Source organism: Amphibalanus amphitrite, unplaced genomic scaffold (genome assembly GCF_019059575.1).
Source record: "Amphibalanus amphitrite isolate SeventyFive unplaced genomic scaffold, NRLGWU_Aamphi_draft 001048F_arrow, whole genome shotgun sequence".
Taxonomy (NCBI): Eukaryota; Metazoa; Arthropoda; class Thecostraca; order Balanomorpha; family Balanidae; genus Amphibalanus; species Amphibalanus amphitrite.
In genome coordinates this window covers 209,746-232,189 of record NW_024882542.1, presented here as the reverse complement: position 1 = coordinate 232,189, position 22,444 = coordinate 209,746, and the positions used below count along the sequence as shown (strand labels likewise).

Below are 22,444 nucleotides of genomic sequence, written 5' to 3'. Positions count from 1 at the left end.
TAGCATTGATCTTTATGGCAGTTAGGCATAGCATGACAGTAATGACTAATGACGTCATAATCTGACAACTTGGAAAACATCAGAGGCGAGTGTTTGCCATAATGTTGCCGATGAGTATGTCGTCTAATATTCTAATTTTCACGAATGAGTTGCAAAGTCTTCTTGGCAAACATATCTTGTATGCTGCTAAAATGCATGTTTTTGCAAAAAATGATGTCACCAACGCCCAGTGGTACCAAAAGGTAACACTTCAAAAAAGGATATTTCTGGATTTCTCACATTTACCAAACTCACATGGTACTCTTAGGGGACCATTTAGTCCAATTTAGCAAATGGGCATTCGTGTGCGTTCGCTGGGGAATTACGGGCGTTAATGGGTTAACATTTTAGATTGTTCAGGCATAAGAATATGGGACAAATATAGGTAAAATGTTTGCGATATGCTAACAATTCTGAACACGATCATTCCGATCATATGCCCTCGAGACACGGTACAACTGATTTTGGAACTCGTAGGGACTGCGTGTATTTCAATCTCCCGAGCCCGACCATAAATAGGCTGGGCTATAGGATAAGAGCTGTGACTCTACCATGAGATCAACACAAGTCCATCAGTGGGGCTCCAGACCTAGACCGGGGGTATTGGGAAGGGGGCGGGGTATATTGGGGAAGGGGGCCCGACATCTTACATGAAGGTACCTATAGGTACCTAAACAGTATCTACAACATCAATCCTGCACTGCCTCACCGAATACAAATCATGAAATGAAGCGACGAGGCACAGCATAAATATACCAGGGGCAGTTCTGGTGCGGGCCGCGGGGCAAAGTGCGCCAACAGCCACACCTTATTCGAATTAGTCAGACGGGACAGTCAATCACGATGCATAAGCTATTGTCAATATTCGTCCACAGTACTGAAATGCAGCGCTGTCGAGCATCTCTCCCGCAGCTACAACATGGTGCACTTTGGTCACGCCAACTCGTTACGTCAGGCCAAAGCCATGGGCGACTACCTGATGGTGGGGGTGCACAGTGACGCCGAGGTCACTGAGCACAAGGGGCCGCCCGTGTTCACCGAGGAGGAACGGTCAGTGACACCACGGGAGATGGCAGAAAGCGCAGGTGAGGGAGGGGCGAATGGTGAGGTTTTTTAGAGGCAAGTCTTGAGTGCTTATTTTTCTTCCGGATGAAGGATTGTGTTTAGCAGAAACGAAACCTAGTCACTTATAAACTTATACATTCCCATTAATAAGCTATGTGTGATTCCAATCATGATATTTGTCTGGGGGCGATGAGTTTTACCTAAATCTATAAAACAAACTCAAGTGGATGTTGTCAACTGGTGCATGTTTCCGGTATAGCCCTACAGAGTGAAACGAGTAGCGCACTGCATCACACGTATTATTGATGTGCCGTAACGGTGTTTTATCCTGATATCGCCATGGTGTTCGTAACTATGAGATGATGCGACGGTATTTCATGCCCTCCGCCCCCGGGGGTGGCATGAAATACCGTCACAACATTATGAAATACCGTTAGGTAGAAATATGTGACGGTATTTCTCCCTAACCACGTCCTGACCCAACCCCGACCGTGTCACCAGGTACAAAATGGTGCGCGCCATCAAATGGGTCGACGAGGTAGTGGAAGCGGCCCCTTATGTTACCACACTGGAGACTTTGGACAAGTACGGGTGTGACTTCTGCGTGCACGGAGGTAGGGCTACCAACTAGGGCACGTTTGTATGGTTAAACCTGGAGGTAGGCTGTGAACCAGGGCACGTTTGTATGGCTAAACCTGGAGGTAGGCTGTGATCTAGGGCACGTTTATGTGGATGCATTGTGGACGTTGAGCGCGTTCTGAAATTTTGACAAGCGTAATTTTTCCACTCTGGAGGAAATTTGCGTAAGATGTTGATTGGGTGATTGATAGGGTTTTTGAACGAGACTTTTCTGTTTTCGCTATTCACAGACATGCTACACAGAGTTGCATTTTGTTCTGTTTGTGTTGACATTTTTATACTTACAGCAATGGGAAGACTTCACAACTTAACGTATTGCATTATGTATTTGTTGCCCGTTTCGTTCGTACCTATGAAAAAGTAGTCAACCATTGCGTCATGCTATGAAATGCTCGTCAAAGCCTTGGTCGCTGTTTTAAAACGACAGCGGTTTTGAGTTTGTTTGGCCATTCGGAATAATCCTAAATGGCCGCCAACTCAACTGTAGATATTGTCTGAAGAGCATTTCAGAGAAGGAATTTAGCCGTGAGTGCGCTCCTGCAGCCTTTGTTTGAACTGTGCTCAATAAATAAATGAACATCTCCGACTGAATCTGGTGAGGCTCACTGTCGAAGCAAGCTCAGTTTATCTATCTGCGATGTAATCCGTCACTGTCTGTGACTGCCTGTTAATCGGGGATCGTTGGTCTACTATCGGTGTATTAGGGGCGTCGGTAGTGGTGCATTGCTGTGCAGATATCACTGAGCTGAATCATCGGTATCAAATCGCATCGGCTTTACAGCGGTTCGACACATTTTGAATATTGATCTGAAAGGAACATTGTGGCAGCTGATGTTCATTGTGTGTTGATATCCTGAGCTGAAATAGCTAAATAAATGCGTGCACCCAGCTGTGTTTTGCGCTCTAATACATGGGCGCATTGATAACATGTATATTGTATATTGATGACAATTACAACTTACAATCATTCACAAATGTTTAGATATATTAGGTATTAAACTTATTTCTGGAAAGGTGGATACTGGATATTTATAATGTGGACAAGGTGTTAAAATTTGGGTATTTATAACTGTTTACAAATCATTTTCCATTTTACTGTACATGAGCCTCAGCCAGTCCCACCAAATCATATATGCACCACTTGGTACGTAAGTTTAGTGACTGCTTACACCCTGGCTTATTGACCCCCCCCCCTTAATTGTCCGACAGATGATATTACGATGACGGCCGAGGGAGTCGATACCTACCATATCCCTCGCGGGCCCGGGGGGGGGCGTTTTTCGCCCCCCCTGGCGAATATTTGCGATAACTCCCGAACGCTTAGGGATAGGAAGGCGAAACTTTCAGTACCTTTTCTCCCATCAATTTGACATCTTCTGAAGTAAAAAATTTGGACCTAGCCCCCTTGATGACGTCACAAGGTCCATTTTTCTAGACCCCTGCACGGCAAACTTCGGCGTCACAGACGCAAACTTCAAATAGCTGCTAAAAATAGAGTTTTAGAGATAAAGACAAATTACGAGCACGGCTGTGTAGCGTTTGACCTATAGAAAAATAGAAAAATAGTTTTGGTGACCTGAGGTCAGAGGTCAGGTCAACGACCCCGAAATGTGGTTTTAGTTTTTCGCAAATAACTTCGACAAAAATGGTCCTAGAGCTACGGCAGTGGTACCATCGCATTCGCCTTGTCAAGCCGCGTCGAATGATATATATTTTGTTCGGAAAAGGTCAAGTTTCATGTTGACCTCATGTGACCTCGAATGACCTCTGGTTGACCTTGACACATGAAAGGTCGTTTATGATGGATTTGTACCCGCTGATCACGAATCTGGCATCTATTTTCCTCTAAGCCTTCATTTAGAGCTTCTGGATGGCAAAATTGTCTTATTTATTATTACTAACTTAATAAGTGAAATAGCCTCTAGCAGGGATACTCTTGTGTGACCTTGACCTTTGAGCAGCCTTGTATCGTAAGATGAACCACAAATAGGGAACTGATAAGCCTCAAAACATTTCAAAACATCTTGGAAGTTAGCACGCAAGATGTGCGAAAAAGTGCCAAGTTTGAGGTCAATTTTGAGCGTGACCTTGACCTTGACCTTTCATTTAGAGCACATTTTCAGAATCCTCAGATTCTCTTCTTTCGTTTGACACCCAATTTTGCCGGTTTGATGCAGCCTGCCGTCCTCTAGAAGGCTTACTTTGAGATCACTACACATGTGCCGGTTTTGGCCTTTGACCTTGACCTCTGACCTTGAAAATTGACCTGAGGTCAAAAATTTTAGGTGCATTAGAATCGTCTCGTAAGGACCTTTCGTTTGGTATCGCTTTTGTTTCCGTAGCTCTCTTATTTACGGAGTTAGACAGGGGGGGCGAAAAACGCCCCCCCCCGGGCTGCGGTGGTTGGGATTACCCCCCGGGCCCGGCCGGGATATCGTCAAGGCAGCCAATCGATACAAGTGAGTTACCGCTACTCGCTGTAAGGCAGCTATCCGGTTTCGGTTCCCGTGCGAGGTTAAGTGCTCTCTTCGCCTTTTGTGACCGATTTTATACAGATGTGTTATTGACGGCAAAACGCGTTTTATAATCGGGACACCTGCAACTCTAAATCCACAACTAATTGGGAGCAGTGCTAAGGATAAAAAAATGACCGTGCTGGGCTTGCCTTGCCAAACAAGAAACTGATAACGTACTGGTTTATTCGTTGAACACGATGTTGGCCATGTTTTGGCACCTTCTGCCTAACACTATTAAGTTCCACAATATATGTATTAGCTCGAAAGTCATCGATCTTGAAATGTTTGTATTGTGTAATGTGTATGTAGTGTACCCCAGGCCTCAGCTCATATATTTTTCGCTTTTTGTAGCTCAATGGTTATGTCATGTGTTGTAGTTAATATGAGATTGTTCATGAGAGTTAATTTAGAATGGTTTGCTTTGCTAAACCTTATATACCTAATAAAGCTCTTCATTATATTGCATCAGTGCTGCTTTTTCCCCAGCAGGGATTGCAAAGCACGTACAGTAGGATCACAAACGGGAAACATCATCGGGCAATTTTCAACTCGGTAATAAACGACCGTCGATAGACAATGCCAAAGTTCGTCTGCCCAGGTGACATGACGTCACACCTCAAGATCACCGTCTCGGTCAGCTGACTGTCCGGTCTAAACAATTAGAGCATCGGCCGGGTCATTCCCCCAACATTCCCCTGGACACAGACAGGACGCTGCGGGTGCCTCTGCCTCGGGCGGGGAGGGGAGGGGAGTTGCAGGTCCGTAATCCGGCGCCACTCAACTGGCCTTGGGGCGCTGAAGAGCGGGGTAAGGGAGGGGGGAGTTGCATGTCAAAAACCCGGTATCACTCGATACGTGTCCTGAGAGCGTTGAAGGAGGTGGAGGGGGCGGGGATGGTTGTCAGTGGCGTGATGCCGGTCCAAAGACCGATGCCCGGGAGGCCTCCACAGGGAGCGGGGGTGGCACGTATCGCGGTAAGCACTGAGTACACAGCAGTAATGGCGTCTTGAGGGCAAAGGTTTGTGCTGATAGTGACGGATTTGGAGCTGTCAGTGCAGATTGCAGGGCCTCAGCGGGGACGGGTCTCTCGAACTACGCTTCAAGCGTGACGGGGCAGAGGGTATGAAGGAGCGATTTTGGAGTTTTTATTATGTACAGCGGTCATGCATTGCAATAAACCAGTAAAGATTTTCCGCCCAGAAAGTTGTTTCAAAATTTTCATCTATTTTCGGGGATATTACAGGGGTATGGAGGTGGTTCAGATTCTGACCTAACGGGGTCACGGAATGATGTTGAGCTAACTGGAACACGCATCTTTGGTGCTATTTCTCTGTGTATCACGGAAAATATTGTTTGCAGTTGGTCCTATATTTATTAACGATCCACTCGCGAGGCAGCTTCGTCCAACGTTAATGATGTCTACGAAACATTACACTGAGTCATTCGATGGAATCTATCATTAGCTGCTGACTATTTATTTGCAAAGTATCACTAAACACAGGGTGATTAATTGGTTGATTATATCTGTATTATGACGAGTGTCGTCCAACAATGACCGCACTAGAAATTCATACTGATGTGTATTATGATGAAAATCTCATCCATTTTAGTAAGCTACAAAAATGTCAGAAAAAGCTCCACACTCCGCAGTACTCTGACACTTCTTCGAGAATGAGTTTGAAATAAATAAATTCTCTACTCCACAAGGAACTGGTTTGAATTAGTAGGAATAAATAAGTACGAAGACGACTGGTTTGGACTTTGTATCTGTTTACATTCGGCGTATGTTTACATGAAACGTCAGCAAGTGCAGTCTATCAGCTCTATACCTATTCGACCGTCTTTTCTTTTTGTAATGATTCCGTCAGCGCCTGCTGTTTGCTGTTTATTTCGGGGTATGTGTGTTTCGGCCCCTTCGCTCCAATAACCCCCTCGGTCCCCGCCCGTTTCAGGGAGTGTCAGCGTACGCGGGGTGTCTCCCCCGCTCCAATAACTCGTCCCCCCGTTTCAGGGAGTGTCAGCGCACATGATATCCCCCCCCCCCCCGCTCCAATAACTCGTCCCCGCCCGTTTCAGGGAGTGTCAGCGCACGCGGGGTCCCCCCGCTCCAATAACTCGTCCCCCCCCCCCGCCCGTTTCAGAGAGTGTCAGCGTACACGGGGTGTCTCCACCACCGACCTGGTCGGACGGATGCTGCTCATGACCCGGACCCACTTCAAGGTCAGGTCACGGGGACAGTCGGGAGGGCAGGCTTTTCCATTTTTACTTGAGGAATATGGTACGTGAGCCTGATCCATTTAACGAATTTAGCTTTTTGTTCTGAACTCGCGATGAAAATGTGACTGATTAAAGGACATTAACTCGGTGAATCATGTCGGATCTGACTTGACATGACCTTTACACACAGCTACTGGCAAGGACGAGAACTCTGTTGACCTGACCTGACCTGACCTGTGTCACACAGACTGGTAAGGACGAGTACTCTGTTGACCTGCCGCCGGAGCCGTCCCTGGAGCACGGCGCCACGGCACACAGCCCGTGGACGGGCGTCACTCAGTTCCTGCCCACCACGCGGCAGCTGATCCAGTTCTCATCCGGACGGGCGCCCAAGGTGGGAGGGAGAGAAAGAGAGAGAGAGAGAGAGAGAGAGAGAGAGAGAGAGAGAGAGAGAGAGAGAGAGAGAGAGAGAGAGAGAGAGAGAGAGAGATAGAGAGATAGAGAGATAGATAGATAGATAGATAGATAGATAGATAGATAGATAGATAGATAGATAGATAGATAGATAGATAGAGGCGGGGAGAAAGAACAGGGAAAGAGAGAAGGATAAAATGCGGTTAGAGTTGGAGAGGAACTCTGTCTGTTTGTATATTGTACTCTTTTTAATATCATGTGAGCTTTATCTGACCTGTATCTCACCTCTACATGACCCGTATCTGACCTGTATCTCACCTCTACATGACCCGTATCTGACCTGTATCTGATCCGTACATGACCCGTATCTGACCCATATCTGACCCGTATCTGACCTGTGACACCTCAGCCCGGTGACCGTGTGGTGTACGTGGCCGGCGCGTTTGACCTGTTCCACGTCGGTCACCTGGACTTTTTGGAGAAGGCGGCGGCCGAGGGCGACTTTCTGATCGTTGGACTCCACACGGACCCCATTGTGAACCGGTGAGAACTGCTGTCGCGACGCTCTGTGAACTGCTGCTGTATCGCTGCTGATGGGGTAGCTGGGTGCCCGTGTATTGACATCCATATTTTCATCCACTGAATCCTTAATTGAATCAGAAGGTAAATTACCAAAATTACAAAACTCGTAACTATATTTAAATACGACTCTTTATCAATCTAAATGTGTAGTTTTGTCCTTCATGTTCTGATTCAATCCAGGATGGATTTGGTCAATTAAAATTCTGAATGCTGATGAATATCTTGACGATCTTCCTCACAACGTTTATCTCTTTGAAATATTGATATCCAGTTTAAAGGGAGCATGGTTTAGGGAAAATTAGTGGCAGGTTAGATTAGGTCCGATTCTTCAGGAGTCAGTACCCCCTCTAGGGGAATGGCAAAGGGAAAGTTTTTCGCTCACAATAAACACTTATCCGTAAGGGCCAAAATCACTATACGCACGACCGTCTGACCGCCCTGATTGCCGCCAGCTACAAGGGCTACAACTACCCGATCATGAACCTGCACGAGCGGACGCTCTCTGTTCTGGCGTGCCGCTACGTGGGTGAGGTGGTGATCGGCGCCCCGTACGCGGTCACCGCCGAGCTGATGGACCATTTCCGGGTGGATGTGGTGTGTCACGGCCACACGCCCGTGGCGGAGGATGTCGGTGAGAGGGGGAGGGGAGAGAGAGAGAGAGAGAGAGAGAGAGAGAGAGAGAGAGAGAGAGAGAGAGAGAGAGAGAGAGAGAGAGAGAGGGGGAGGGGAAGGAGGGATGGGGAGAGAGAGTAAGCGAGTGAAAAGGAAGGAGGTGGTTACATTCATTCATAGACCTCTTTATAGTGTATAAAACTCTTTAGTCTAGGTGTACAACAGAGCTCGATTTAGGTTCAGGTGTCTAACATTAATCCGTTTAGTAACAGTGAATTTAGCAGCATATCTCGTTGACTGGTGGGTGGACTGAAGTTTCTCCTTCCATGTTACCTGTGCTGTTGACTGGACTGAAAATTGACTGATTTCCTCGTTAATATAGACGGATCAGATCCCTACTTGGAACCCAAGAGACGCGGCAAGTTCAAATCTCTCGTGTCTGGAAATGACATGACCACGCAGAAGATAGTGGAGAGAATCATCGAGCACAGGTGAGCAAGAGAGAGAGGGAGAGAGAGAAAGAAAAAGAGAGAGAGAGAGAGAGAGAGAGAGAGAGAGAGAGAGAGAGAGAGAGAGAGAGAGAGAGAGAGAGAGAGAGAGAGAGAGAGAGAGAGCGAGAGGGAGAGAGGAATTGAGGAGGCGAAGGGGATGTATGTGATTGAGGTGGCGAGCTATGATACATCCCGCAATCACAACGGTATGATAAAGTTAAGATAGGGATATGGATAGGGCGGATACATGTCTTATGACAAAGTTATTACTAGGGATAAGCCGATAGTTCGGATAGATGCTTTATAAAGAATTTTTACTTCTTCCGTCTCTGATTTCTCTTCCTCGCCGTCTTACCGTGTTTTTCCAGGATGGAGTTCATGCTACGAAACCAGAAGAAGGAAAAGAAGGAGCTGGCGGCCTACGAGGCGTTCGAAAAGTCTAAACAGACGGAGCGAGCGGACCACGCGGGTGACCAGTGATGGAGCCTGGGGGGTGGGGTGGATCGGAGGGGGGGGGGGCGTCAGACCGGCGGGTCCTCATAGAGTGTCGGGATTTGATTGTGTGCTGATATAGTTATATTCGATTGAAAATATCTATTATATCAATTAAATGACCGCGTATTTAAAACGATCACCACCGTAATTCAGTAGTAGTTCGAGTTTTATGGCTCGGACGATACAATAATTCATGATATGGGATGCGGGATGATACGATAGCCAGTTGGTGCCAGTATTTTAACTGTTTGCTCAGTTTTAATCGGTGCTGTATTGCCCCCAAAGCGGGTTTCGTGAGACCAAGCGACTGGAAACGCACCTAGCATTCACGGATAATGCACCCATGCTATTCTACACCGAAAGCAGTTATTCCAGCTATTACTGAAGAGCCTGTGCTTTAATTACAGCGTGTATATATTTTGAATAGGTAGATGGCTGGCTAGTCGGTGTCACAATTCAGGAAATTAGAGCTTTTTACAGTTTCGTAGGGGTCGAATTTGTAAGCCATTTATTACCCTCATCGTACGGAATCTGTTGAGATTCTCTGATACTTCGCTATGTTGGCGGCGCGCAACCTTCATCGATAGTGGATAATTTATCCCCGGGCGATATTTGTGGGCTGCAGCAGCCAGTGCAGTGTATGTCCATTGCTCATTCGAGATAGAACGCTGATCGGTGAAATATGCGGTAGCCTGTATGGTTCAACGAAATATATCAGCAGTGAGCAGACTTTGTTTTCTAAATTATGGATTCGGTGCATGCCGGTTATTGGTTATTGATTGTCAAGGGTGAATAGTTGTTTACTCTTCCTATAATGGCTTTGGAAACATAATATTCGCACCAGTTTCCAAATGGTCCATTCTGCCATGGTGTGTCGTTTCGGGAACTAGCGAATGAAGTTTAGTACCGCCGTTCACCGGTGGATGGCGCTAGCTGGTAGTTTCGGCGAAAACTCCGTCTGAGATGTTTGAAGGCTTCCCTTAATCCCTTGTTCAAACATGGACCCCGTTAGCCCCGGTAGGGGTATTTGTCCAGTGTACACCGCACCCGAGGACGGGTCAGCTGAGGGAGGGGAGTCACTATTGTGGCCTGAGGAACGCCGCGCCGGTCGGGGGACGGGTTCGGGAGGAGGGATGGGGGGGAGGCAGCGCCGTTCTTGCGGTGCCGGGCTGGCTTGTCGCCTGGCTACGCTCAGTCGGCGAGGCGCTGCGCATGACCCGGGAGCAACTGAGAGTCAATATAGACAATTGGCCCGTTTGTAAGCACGAACACTTGGAATATTACTGTTGCAGAATTTTAGCATAGGCACGATGTTTTTTGTGCCAAATTTTGTGTAGGTAGGTACATACTACATGTAGGGAATTGATAGATGTTTATTGTGACAAAGTTTCCAAAAATCAGTTCAAAATATTTTGAAATATCGAGGTTTTAGTGACGTCATGATTTGAGATTTCGACAAAAAACGACACATGTTTAAAAAATCATAGGTATAAAATTACAGAATAGACATACAGACATGCCGTAAACGTCATTGGACTGCCAATACCTACTTAACTCGGCTCCGGGGCCATGTAGCGATACGGGGAAAGCAACGTTCGAAAAAGCGTCAGGAATAATGGCGAAATTACTTGGGTCACTTTTTCGGTCAGGTCAAAGGTCAGGTCACCACTCACCAGAGGTGTTTTGGACCCATGCTACTGAAAGCCCAATTTCATGTGTTTGACCTGACCTTGACCCGACCTGTGGCCTTGAAATTCAACTTTCAGGTACTCATCGGAAGTGTCTCGTTGCGTTCTTTCGGTTGCCTCCTCGTGCGTTTTGCTGCGTCTATTGGTTCTTGAGTTATCGGCTGGGTAGCTCTATTGGTTTCCGAGTTGTACGCCGCTTTAAAAAAAAAAAAATGTTGACATTGGCAAAATTTGACCTTTGGCGGCCTGACCTTTCACCTGACTTAAGGCTAGCTGGGGTCAGTCCAGGTCAGGTCAACCATGAGGCGTCCTGCCGCTATTAGCCACCTTAACGGCGGAGACGGTAAGGTATGTTGACGGATCGGATAGGGACGCACGGCGAAGTGAGGGGAGAGAGGGGGAACAACGGGAGGGGGAGGGACGGCGGGAGGCGCATGGCCGCGGGGAGGCAGGGGCGAGAGGGAAGCGGAGAGGGACATGCCAGGCGCCAGTCGACAGAGGGCAGCGAGCGCGGCAAGACGTGCAGCAGTGATTTTTTTTTTTCGCTCGTGGGTGTGACGCGCAGGCAAGGGAGCTATGGCGAGACGTTCAGTGTTGATCAGTGAAAGAGATGGGAGTCGGCGAGATCGACAGCGGGGGATTCGCACTCGGCGAAGGAGGTTGGAGGCTAGAGGACCGGCAGCAGGTGACCCAAGGGGAAGGGAGTCAAGAACAACAGGTAAGGGGCCATGAACGGCTTGTTTTTCTGTCTTCCGTTGCCCGCCACGAGGGACCGGGATCATGAATGGCGTCTGAACCGAGTGAAGGAGCGCAAGGAAATGCCTCAGGCGCTGACCGGGCTGACGTTAGGTGGTATCTGTTGAGGCGTCGTTTTTCTGCTGTGTTCAGTCAGGACGGGAGCTGACCTGAGTTTGGACCTCATTAATGTTCGAGGACCGATTGTGGTACTTACCTACTAATGTGGCGCCTGCAGGGGCGGTCAGTGGCGAGGTACATACGTATGTAAGTACCTCGCAAACGCACAAGTCAGGCGCGTATCGCGGCTAGCGCGCCCTGTAGCACGGACGCAGCCTGTTTGCCTATAGTGAATAGACGCGGGTCTATGGGCCAGCGGGCGTCGCCGGCGGCTAGCCCCATTCGGCGGAGACGAGGGGTGGAGGTCCGACAAACAGCCCGTCTTTTGGGTCAGCAGTGTCCGATGGCGGCGGTCGGGACGGCCGGTTCACAGCCGAGACCGGAGATGATGTTTAGTTAGGACGGCGGCGCAAGGCCGGGACAAACGGGCAGAGGGGCAGGGACAGGGAGCGAAGGAGCGGGATACCGTCTGGAGGGGAGGTGGGGGGGGGGGGGGGAGGGCAGGCAGTGACTCACCCGGAGGAGAGGGGGAATCACTGGGTTTGTGTTCTACTGACGTTTCACCGAGTGGGTGTCACACCGCAGGGTCGGGAGTGTCGGCGGTGTGGCCGGGAATGATCGGGCCGGAATGGCCGGGTGGTCGGCCGATGTGGCCGGGTGGTCGGCTGATGCAGCCGGGTGGTCGGCTGATGCAGCCGGGTGGTCGGCTGATAGAGCCGGGTGGTCGGCTGATGGAGCCGGGTGGTCGGCTGACGCAGCCGGGTGGTCGGCTGATGGAGCCGGGTGGTCGGCTGATGCAGCCGGGTGGTCGGCTGATAGAGCCGGGTGGTCGGCTGATGGAGCCGGGTGGTCGGCTGATAGAGCCGGGTGGTCGGCTGATGCAGCCGGGTGGTCGGCTGATAGAGCCGGGTGGTCGGCTGATGCAGCCGGGTGGTCGGCTGATAGAGCCGGGTGGTCGGCTGATGGAGCCGGGTGGTCGGCTGACGCAGCCGGGTGGTCGGCTGATGGAGCCGGGTGGTCGGCTGATGCAGCCGGGTGGTCGGCTGATAGAGCCGGGTGGTCGGCTGATGGAGCCGGGTGGTCGGCCGATGTGGCCGGTTGGTAGGAACGGATGATGGTATGACGGTTGGTATGGCGGTGGGCGAGGGGTAAGCGCCTAGCGGTACCGGCCGGCCGTGCCAGTGTAACAGCCCATCACCGATATATCAACCTGTCAGTCAGTGGGGTCCGCCCACACGGGGACTGCGCGACCAGGAGAGAGAGGGGTCTTATTCATGACAGACAGCGGGGCACCGCAGACGAGGCGACGGCCATCATCGTGGGTGGCGCGGCCTGCTGGACGCACCGCACACACCGCACGCAGCAGTGTGCGGTGCCCGTGAACACCCCTGTTCACAGACGAGAGAAGAGGAAGGACATGGGAGGTGAGTGAGCATGACTGGGGGTAGAGTGTGGTTGGATGATTCGGCCGGTACGGCCGCTGGCGAGCCGGGAGCGGTCGGCTGGTGAGCCGGGAGCGGTCGGCTGGTGAGCCGGGAGCGGTCGGCTGGTAAGCCGGGAGTGGTCGGCTGGTGAGCCGGGAGCGGTCGGCTGGTAAGCCGGGAGTGGTCGGCTGGTAAGCCGGGAGTGGTCGGCTGGTGAGCCGGGAGTGGTCGGCTGGTAAGCCGGGAGTGGTCGGCTGGTAAGCCGGGAGTGGTCGGCTGGTGAGCCGGGAGTGGTCGGCTGGTAAGCCGGGAGCGGTCGGCTGGTGAGCCGGGAGCGGTCGGCTGGTGAGCCGGGAGCGGTCGGCTGGTGAGCCGGGAGCGGTCGGCTGGTAAGCCGGGAGTGGTCGGCTGGTGAGCCGGGAGCGGTCGGCTGGTGAGCCGGGAGTGGTCGGCTGGTGAGCCGGGAGTGGTCGGCTGGTGAGCCGGGAGTGGTCGGCTGGTAAGCCGGGAGTGGTCGGCTGGTAAGTCGGGAGTGGGCGGCTGGGGAGCCGGGAGTGGTCGGCTGGTGAGCCGGGAGTGGTCGGCTGGTGAGCCGGGAGTGGTTGGCTGGTGAGCCGGGAGCGGTCGGCTGGTGAGCCGGGAGTGGTCGGCTGGTGAGCCGGGAGCGGTCGGCTGGTTAGCCGGGAACTTTTCCGGTCGGGTCATGACCTTGACCAGCAGTCAAATTTTCAAGTTAACATTTAGGAGTTAACTTATGGTCTGTCGACTCGTCTCGACGAGAGGAGTACGATGCTTGCAAAGTAATGTCGTGGCTCTACTGAGTCAAGGTGGTTGAAAAAAAACATTTTCTGTAAACCAGTTATTTCGTTGTTTTTTTTTTTTTTGCCCTCTAGAGGCCTGACCGTGGGCATGGGGGTCAAATCTGAGGACGCAATCCGGAAAGAGGGTTAAAAGTGCTATCGAATGCGCTCTTCCGCGGCGCTGTGGCTTTGTTGGTTCTCGAGTTATGTGCCGCTGTTACCATTTTTTTCCTAGTGTTGAACAACACGGAGGTTACAGCGCGCTCCTGAAAAACCGCGACGTCACCGCGAATAGGTGCGCACGGAGGAGGAACGTGCGTTTCTCGTTCCGGGTAGTTAGCGGGACGCGACCGGCTGGACGCGGCGCGACCCAGTTGCGTGCCTGGGGACGCCGTCTAGCCGACGCTGATTTATGCGTCTGAGGAGGGTGCAGTGTTACGGTATGTGGTGGCGGCGCGAGTCGCACGAGAGGGCGAGCAGCGCGGTGGGCAGCTGCCGCCGCCTGGCAGAACCCGCGGCGCGGTCCAGCAGAATGGCCCTCAGCGGGGCGGCTCGGTTGCCCCCCCCCCCCCCAGCGTTTCCACCCGCGCCGCTACGTGACAGGACAATGGACAGTGACCGCGGCCGAGACACGCCCCGGCGAGGCGGTCGCTCGGGTAGGGAACTGACGGTCGTCGCGCAGGTGTCTCGGGGTCACACTCCCTCCCCCCGACCCCCTGGGGAGCCGATTTGGGAGGAGGCGGGGGAGACTGGCCGATACGTCGGCGCACCCTCTTCCGAAGAGGAAAGGAAGGGATGGGACAAGGGGCGCTGATCGCCGGGACGAGGCAAGAGGGGTAGAATAAGCTACAGCGGGGAGGGATTGGGGACTGCAGGGGCCGTGCGACGCTTACAGGGAGTATGTGAGCAAACGGCAGGAAAGCGGCCGTAGTCGTTTCGGGGCTTGCGAGTTGTTGTCTCGCGGCCGATTTCATATCTTGGTAATATCTCACATCACGTGGTATTTTACGCCCCAAGTAACAACACTCTCGATGCCTAATATGCCCCAACTGTATGTCTGCGTGCTTGGGTTGCAGTTCACTTTATCACTATGGAAATCATAGCTAGTAACAGAATACGATAATACCATTCAGCTTTCAAAAGAGAATAGGCGGAAAACGGTCAGATATTTTTTTTAGCCACCTTTATGGAATCGACCGCTGATGGTAGCTTACTGCGAAGACGAAATGTATTCCGTGCAAACGCGTTCCGGGCATCTTCGGTCTGCACAGGAATGTAGCTTCGGAAGTACGACGTCACGGTAAAATATTTTGCCGCAGAACGGCATGAGAGCAGTAATCGCCACGAAACTCGAATGCGCAGATCGCTCACGAGGGCGCAATACAACACATAGGTACAATATAGTGCATACAATGCATGACAACCTAACCGGCCCGGGAGGACTGCTAGAGCTGTGCGAGGCTTCTAAGGAGCCTGTCAGGAGCGGGCAGCTGTGGCCTGACCGGGACCGGTGAGGGTCTGTCGGGGGTTATGTGGTCTGACCGGGATCATGACGGCTGGACAGGAGCCGTGGGAGACTGCTGGAGCCGTGCGGGGCTTATAAGGAGCCTGCCAGCGGTGGCCTTATCGGGGTATGTGAGGATCTGTCGGGGTTTAGGTGGTCCGTCTGAGACCAGAACGGCTTGACCAGTGCCGTGGGAAACTGCTGGGGCTGGGAGGGGCTTGTAAGGAGCCTGTCAGCGGGCAGCGGTGGCCTGACCGGGGCCTGTGATGGTCTGTCGGGGGCTAGGTGGCCTGACTGAGACCAGGACGGCATGACCGGTGCCGTGGGAAATGCTGGGGCTGCGCGGGGCTTGTAAAGAGCCTGTGAGCAGCGGGCAGATGTGGCATGACCGGGGCCGGTGAGGGTCTGTCGGGGGTTATGTGGCCTGACTGAGACCTTGCTGGCATGACCGGTGCCGTGGGAAATGCTGGGGCTGCGCGGGGCTTGTAAAGAGCCTGTGAGCAGCGGGCAGCTGTGGCCTGATCGGGGCCGGTGAGGGTCTGTCGGGGGTTATGTGGTCTGACTGAGACTAGAACGGCTGGCCTGGCGCCGTGGGAAACTGCTGAGGCTGTGCTGGGCTTGTAAAGAGCCTGCCAGCGGTGGTCTGATCGGGGCATGTGAGGGTCTGTCGGGGTTTAGGTGGTCCGACTGAGACCAGAACGGCTTGACCGGTGCCGTGGAAAACTGCTGGGGCGGCGCGGGGCTTGTAAGGAGCCTGTCAGCGGGCAGCGGTGGCCTGATCGGGGCCTGTGATGGTCTGTCGGGGGTTATGTGGTCTGACCGGGAACACGACGGCTTGACCGGAGCCGTGGAAGACTGCTAGAGCTGTGCGGGGCTTGTAAGGAGCCTGTCAGGAGCGGGCAGCTGTGGCCTGACCGGGGCCTGTGAGGGTCTGTCGGGGGTTATGTGGTCTGACCGGGACCACGACGGCTTGACCGGAGCCGTGGAAGACTGCTGAGGCTGCGCGGAGCTTGTAAGGAGCCTGCCAGGAGCGGGCAGCTGTGGCCTGACCGGGGCCTGTGAGGGTCTGTCGGGGGTTATGTGGCCTGACTGAGACCATGCTGGCATGACCGGTGCCGTGGGAAAGGCTGGGGCTGGGCTTGTAAGGAGCCTGTCAGGAGCGGGCAGCTGTGGCCTGACTGGGGCCTGTGAGGGTCTGTCGGGGGTTAGGTGGTCTGACTGAGACCAGGACGACTTGACCGGAGCCGTGGGAGAACGCTGGAGCGTGCTGGGCTTGTAAGGAGCCTGTCAGTAGCTGACAGGAGGGCGCCAGTGGCCCTTTCCGGGGACTACGAGTCGTTTGTCCTAATGGCTGCATCACTGCGAATATGTATGCATTTCCATGCGCACGCGCACCGAGCTTCTCGGGCCAGAGCAGAGATGGAGCTTCGTAAGTACACGTCTCGGCAGAATATTTGATGCAGGTTGCCATGGCCGCTTTTTTTCCCTCGTGACCCTGATCACTTGATAGGTAATTGTCGCGTACAAAGGGGGCGAATGCTCGCGTCTCTCTCTCTCTCTCTCTCTCTCTCTCTCTCTCTCTCTCTCTCTCTCTCTCTCTCTCTCTCTCTCTCGCTCTCTCTTTCTCCATATCTCTACTTCGGCAGGGACGTAAGAGAAGGAAACGGCCGGTGACCTCAGACGTATGTGGGGCCGAGGGTCATGTGTGTACGGGGACCGTGGCATTAGTGCGGCTGGCGGGTGCCGCGGCCGGTGGCCACGAATGGTGACACCAGACGAGTTGTCCTTCGGGGGTCACGATCGGTGTCATCAGGTATGTTGCGCAACTGAAGGTCACGCCCGGTGACGCCAGGTATGTGGTGCATCTCAAGGTCACGACCGGTGAATTAAGGTATGTGGGGCAACTTGAGGTCTGACCGGTGACTCTAGGCTGCGGGGCAGTCGGAGGTCGTGACCGGGCGACCTGGGAAGGTCAGCTGGAGGTCAATAATAGTGACCCCAGACGAACGGACGGCGCGCGGCCGGAGGTCATGACCTGTGACCTCGGGAGAGTAGCCGGCCGGTCATGGCACGGCAGGCGGTCACAAGGGGCGACCGCGGGCGCGTGAAATGGCGGAAGGTCATGGCGGTGACCTTAGGCAGGAGGTCGGCGGGCATGAAGCGGCGCCCCGGGTCATTAGTCGGACTGCAGGTGTGCGGAGCAGATAACCTCTGGTGACCTCAGGTGAGTAGGCAGCCGAGGTCATAAGTGGGATCTCAGGCGGGTGGCGCGGCAAAAGAGGCATTGGGTCGTTTCCTCCGGTTTGGCGGGTTTGGCGGTGTGGTTCTCTCGAGAGAACTCGTCAGCGGGGGATCGACCTTACATCAGCCAACTATGTGAACGTGATTACCGTGCAGACCGGACCGAGGACGTCAATAGCCACCTTAACGGCGGAGACGGTAAGGTATGTTGACGGATCGGATAGGGACGCACGGCGAAGTGAGGGGAGAGAGGGGGAACAACGGGAGGGGGAGGGACGGCGGGAGGCGCATGGCCGCGGGGAGGCAGGGGCGAGAGGGAAGCGGAGAGGGACATGCCAGGCGCCAGTCGACAGAGGGCAGCGAGCGCGGCAAGACGTGCAGCAGTGATTTTTTTTTTTTTTACCTTCCATGGAATTCCTAGAACGCTATTTCGTTTTTCTCGTTAAAGGGGAGGGGCCGTTGTGAACCCGCAGGCGGTGTGGTTCTCTCGAGAGAACTCGTCAGCGGGGGATCGACCTTACATCAGCCAACTATGTGAACGTGATTACCGTGCAGACCGGACCGAGGACGTCAACCATCCATAGCCCCGGCATCCATAGCCCCGGTTCCACAACAAACCGACAAATAAAAAATTAAATTTGCACCCTCATATTTTATTTTTCGTTGAAAACTGGTGTAAGGGGTTGTGATGGGCGGGGAAGCCAGCTGTGGCAAGGATTTTTTTCTTCGAACAACGGCTTCCGAGATATAGCCTCGGGCAATTCCAGCAGGTCGCGCTGCAGCCCTATGTTTGGCGGCCTATAACTCAGAAACTATTGGTTTTCTACGATTAAAACTTTAAAAGGTTCAACTCACAATCAGCCAACAAACATTTTGGCTATCTCGGATCTTCAATTTTTGAAAATGTTGATCACGTGACCTTTTAACCCATTTTTCGAAGAGTGGCCTTGATATTTTCCCCACTGAAAGTTGCAATTTTGTCTGATGACGATTACAGCCTTATAAATTGTCATTTATATGCTAAAATAAAAAAGTGGATATCGCCCTGCGTTGACCTCAGGTCAGGTCATTTTTATGACCTGTCCATTATTACGAGCGGGAGCGACAGCGAGATCTCGAGAATAAAGCAAGATAGCGACAAGCAGTAAACGGTGCAGGGTACAAATGGATAAGGTCTATAATTTTCACTCAGGTCATTTTCAGGTCAGATCAAAGATGACGTCACAGGAGCAAAAAGGAAGTCGAAATTGCGGCACTACATATATATGAAGTTTTTTCTAGAATAACTTTCAAGGTATCCCAGCTAGGAACAAACTAATAGCACCATCGTGATCCTCTCGTCGATCCGCATCGAAATATATGTATGTTGACCTCGAAAGGTCGAAAGGTCAAAAGTTGACCTTAGGTCACGTGACGAGCGGGAGCGACAGCGAGATCTCGAGAATAAAGCAAGATAGCGACAAGCGGTAAACGGTGCAGGGTACACACGGATAAGGTCTATAATTTCTATTCAGGTCATTTTCAGGTCAGGTAAAAGATGACGTCACAGGAGCAAAAAGGAAGTCAAAATTGCGGCACTATATATATGAAGTTTTTCTCGAATAACTTTCAAGGTATCCCAGCTAGGAACAAACTAATAGCACCATCGTGATCCTCTCGTCGATCCGCATTGAAAAACATATGTATGTTGACCTTTCGACCTTAGTAGGTAGGGTAGCCCCCATAGTAGGTATCAACTACCACTGACGGCGTCGTAACATGTTACGAAGGCACTAAAACTACTAAGCAGATATGTGCATGGATCCGAGAAAATGGATCTGGGATCTGATCCCACGGATCCTGATCTCAGATCCGACGGGATTATAGATCCAGTTCTGTAATTTATCGAGAGATCCGTAGGGATCACAGATCCGAGTCTTAGCCCGCGCCCCGTGGGGCTATCGGCGGACCCTACAATCCGTAGGGGGGGGGGGGGCGTTTCGGCCCCTAAGATCTCAGAAATTTACCGGCCGATTTTCAAAGTTCAAACGGCGTTCGATAGCCCCACCGGGGAACTACCTAGAACATGACGTCATTCTGACGTCATTTGTGGCCAACCTATCATAGCCTCTGGAAAAGTTTGGTCACAATGTGTAAAGTTGATGCACAGACGGGTTCTGAAAGTTTGGTGGCGATATCTCCAGCCGTTTAGGAGATATCGACGGAAAATGACAGGGGGCCGTTTCGGCCACCCTACGGGGCGCGGGTTAAGATCCAGTGAGATCATAGATCCTCACTTTTTTTGTCAACACATATATCCCAAAAAAGCACTTGTTTCAACTCACAAACGTTCTGTTTTGGTGATTTTATGTGATCGCACGTCATAATCCATAGTTTTGTGTCACTTATTGGCATAGAAACCCTTTAAAACATGGTTTCAAATGTGGTGCATGGTGGGATCCTCTTAGATCATAGATCCATGTTCTTAATTTATCGTCAGATCATATGATATCATAGATCCAAGACGTATTTTTCACGCCGGATCCGGTGGGATCATAGATCCCAACTAGTACTTTGCTTCGAGATCCACTGAGATCATAGATGCATCACTCGGATCCATGCACATGTCTGCTACTAAGTAAATGTTCCAGGGGCTCCGCCACGGTTTTGGGATTGGGGGGGTCCGACCCAAAACACAAAACCTCGCTGGCGAATCCAGGGTGGGTAATTTTGGGCGAATTCACCCTCCCCTCCCCCCTGCAGCTCCCGAAGATGATGAAAAATCGCCGCTTTTTCTATAGCTCCAAAAAAGCTTAATAATTTTATCGGGAGAATTCTGCTTTAAACCGAAAAACCAAGGTTCAATTTGCACAAGGAATCGAAAACCGAGAAGCGGAGCCCATTGACACCGACATTGCGGCCTATCAAATCAACGTTCTTGAGGAGTGAAGGCCGCTGTTGCGCGCTCCAAGGGCGGTGTTAGCCATCAGACAGCGCATTAGGCTCTCAGTGACTGGCATGGGCTTGGGAATTCAGGGACCTTCATAGGCGCTCAGATATCTATCTATGTAGGCTTTTAGGCCAGTGCCGGGTCCTCCAAGGCCGTAGTTAACCCTCGCCCGTAAACGGCGATCTGCCACCTTCGCCCATGCAGGGGGGGGGGGTTGGTGCGACCCCCCCCCCCCCTTGGCGTTTGAAAACGGAGCGTCGTAGAGCTTAGCGGAAAAGACCAACGGATTGCTCTCGCCGAGATCTCGCGATTGGTGGTATATTTTTTGGTCCTAGGTCAACATTTGACCTACTTTTGACCGGTCAAAGGTCAAATTTTCGGAAAAATAGACTTTTTTCAACTTTCCGCGGCGATTGCGGCAAAACGGTGGGAGATATCGACTTGAAACCTTCACTATCGTGTTCCTTGATCAATTCTCTATCGTTTGGTATGTATTCCGTTTCCCTAGCTCTAAAAATGGCGCGTTGGGAGCGCCGGAAGTCGGCAAGGTCACAGTCGGCGGCAGAAATTCGAAAAATCAAAATTTAAATTTTTGAAATCTGATTGTATTTTTGGAATTGGAAGGTCCATTTGCTCCCTATAGAAGCTAATATTGCTGCATATTCCCATTGAGGTGACAAGAATTAGCAAAATAGTGGTTCGGGCGCTTTTCAAAAATAGTACCGGACGCTGTTCCTCTTGTGACGTCATAGCTCCGTGACCTGACCTGACCCGGTCAAGTTTCTTATACCATATGATAGCCAATACTTGCCCCAACATGCATGGGTAGTTTCATCACGATCCATCAATCGATGTCCGTACCACCGGCAGGAAACCTCGGGCGTTGGCACTCAGTTTGTGAAAATCCGGCCGGAGGCTGTTCCCTTTGTGACGTCATAACTCCGTGACCTGACATGACCCGGTCAAATTTTTTTATCAAAAGATGCGCAAGGTTTGCCCCATAAGGCACCCAAAATTTGGCGGCGCTGCGCGCCGCCGTTTTTGCACTATTTCCGAAAAACCTCAGGGGGTGTTGCACCAACCCCCCCTACATGGGCGAGGGTTAAAGGAAAGCGCAGGGCTTTAGGAGTCGTTGAAGGGATTTGAAAGCCCTGCCCTCATACGTATAGCAGTATGGACTCCTTAGATACTGACATTCAGTCTCTGTGATCAGAGAGTGACCTATCTTGACCTGAAAATGGATATCAAAATGCTGCAATTGAATCAAAGGTCAGGTTATGCAGGGGATTCTGTAAGAGTTGTGACTTGTAGACGTATCTCTACCGACATGCATTCAGAGTCCTGTGCAGATTATTGCAGATTACCTCAGAACGGTGTGAGGCTGCTTAGACTAGTACGGTGCTCGAAAGACCGGCTTAATCCCCTTCCCCCAACACTATCGGTTGACCTCACATGGAAAAAGGATTCTCAGGTCGATTCAAAGCTCATTTAGGGCGGGGGCGGGTATTGTGTCTAAGAGGTGTCCTGCAAGCTGGACCTCTCTCACGAAATTATAGCCGAATCCTGGCATGCTTAGCTAATGCCTAATCCTATAGCAATCTTAAACGCATTCATTTTAATAACAAAATGGTAGAATAATGGCACTCCCGTACATACGAGTACCTATAGGTCGGCGAGAGTTGAGCACTTCGTGTGTCACAACATTTTAAGGGATCCCTACATTTCTAGATCTTAAATTCCTTAGCTTTGCGACTGTCAACGTATTCTAAATTATTCAACACATTCTGTGAATGATTTGGTCATTCTTATGCGAAAACAAGTTATAGTTATTCGAAATATTGGGGGGTACTGTACCCCCCAGGTAAATTATTGAGGGGGTCCGGACCCCCGCGTACCCCCCTGTGGCGGAGCCCTTGAAATGTTCAAACGGATG

The 22,444-nt window shown here is 51.6% G+C and overlaps 1 protein-coding gene across 1 annotated transcript; it reads left to right on the top strand.

Annotated features, from left to right (window-relative positions):
• The first annotated feature begins 946 nt into the window (after positions 1-946).
• LOC122369551 (ethanolamine-phosphate cytidylyltransferase-like) lies at positions 947-9,084 on the top strand. The gene is made up of 10 exons (XM_043344378.1): positions 947-1,089; positions 1,606-1,718; positions 2,953-2,991; positions 4,175-4,202; positions 6,401-6,479; positions 6,724-6,870; positions 7,300-7,433; positions 7,925-8,103; positions 8,467-8,575; positions 8,944-9,084. Exons 1-10 carry the CDS (start codon positions 959-961, stop codon positions 9,053-9,055), a joined length of 1,071 nt encoding a protein of 356 aa, XP_043200313.1. The 5' UTR covers positions 947-958; the 3' UTR covers positions 9,056-9,084.
• The last annotated feature ends 13,360 nt before the right edge of the window (positions 9,085-22,444 follow it).

Coding starts and splice junctions, on each gene's coding strand:
- LOC122369551 (XM_043344378.1), top strand. CDS start 959: ATGGTGCACTTTGGTCACGCCAACTCGTTACGTCAGGCCAAAGCCATG. Junction 1,090..1,605: donor GTGTTCACCGAGGAGGAACG/GTCAGTGACACC, acceptor CCGTGTCACCAG/GTACAAAATGGTGCGCGCCA. Junction 8,104..8,466: donor GCCCGTGGCGGAGGATGTCG/GTGAGAGGGGGA, acceptor TCGTTAATATAG/ACGGATCAGATCCCTACTTG.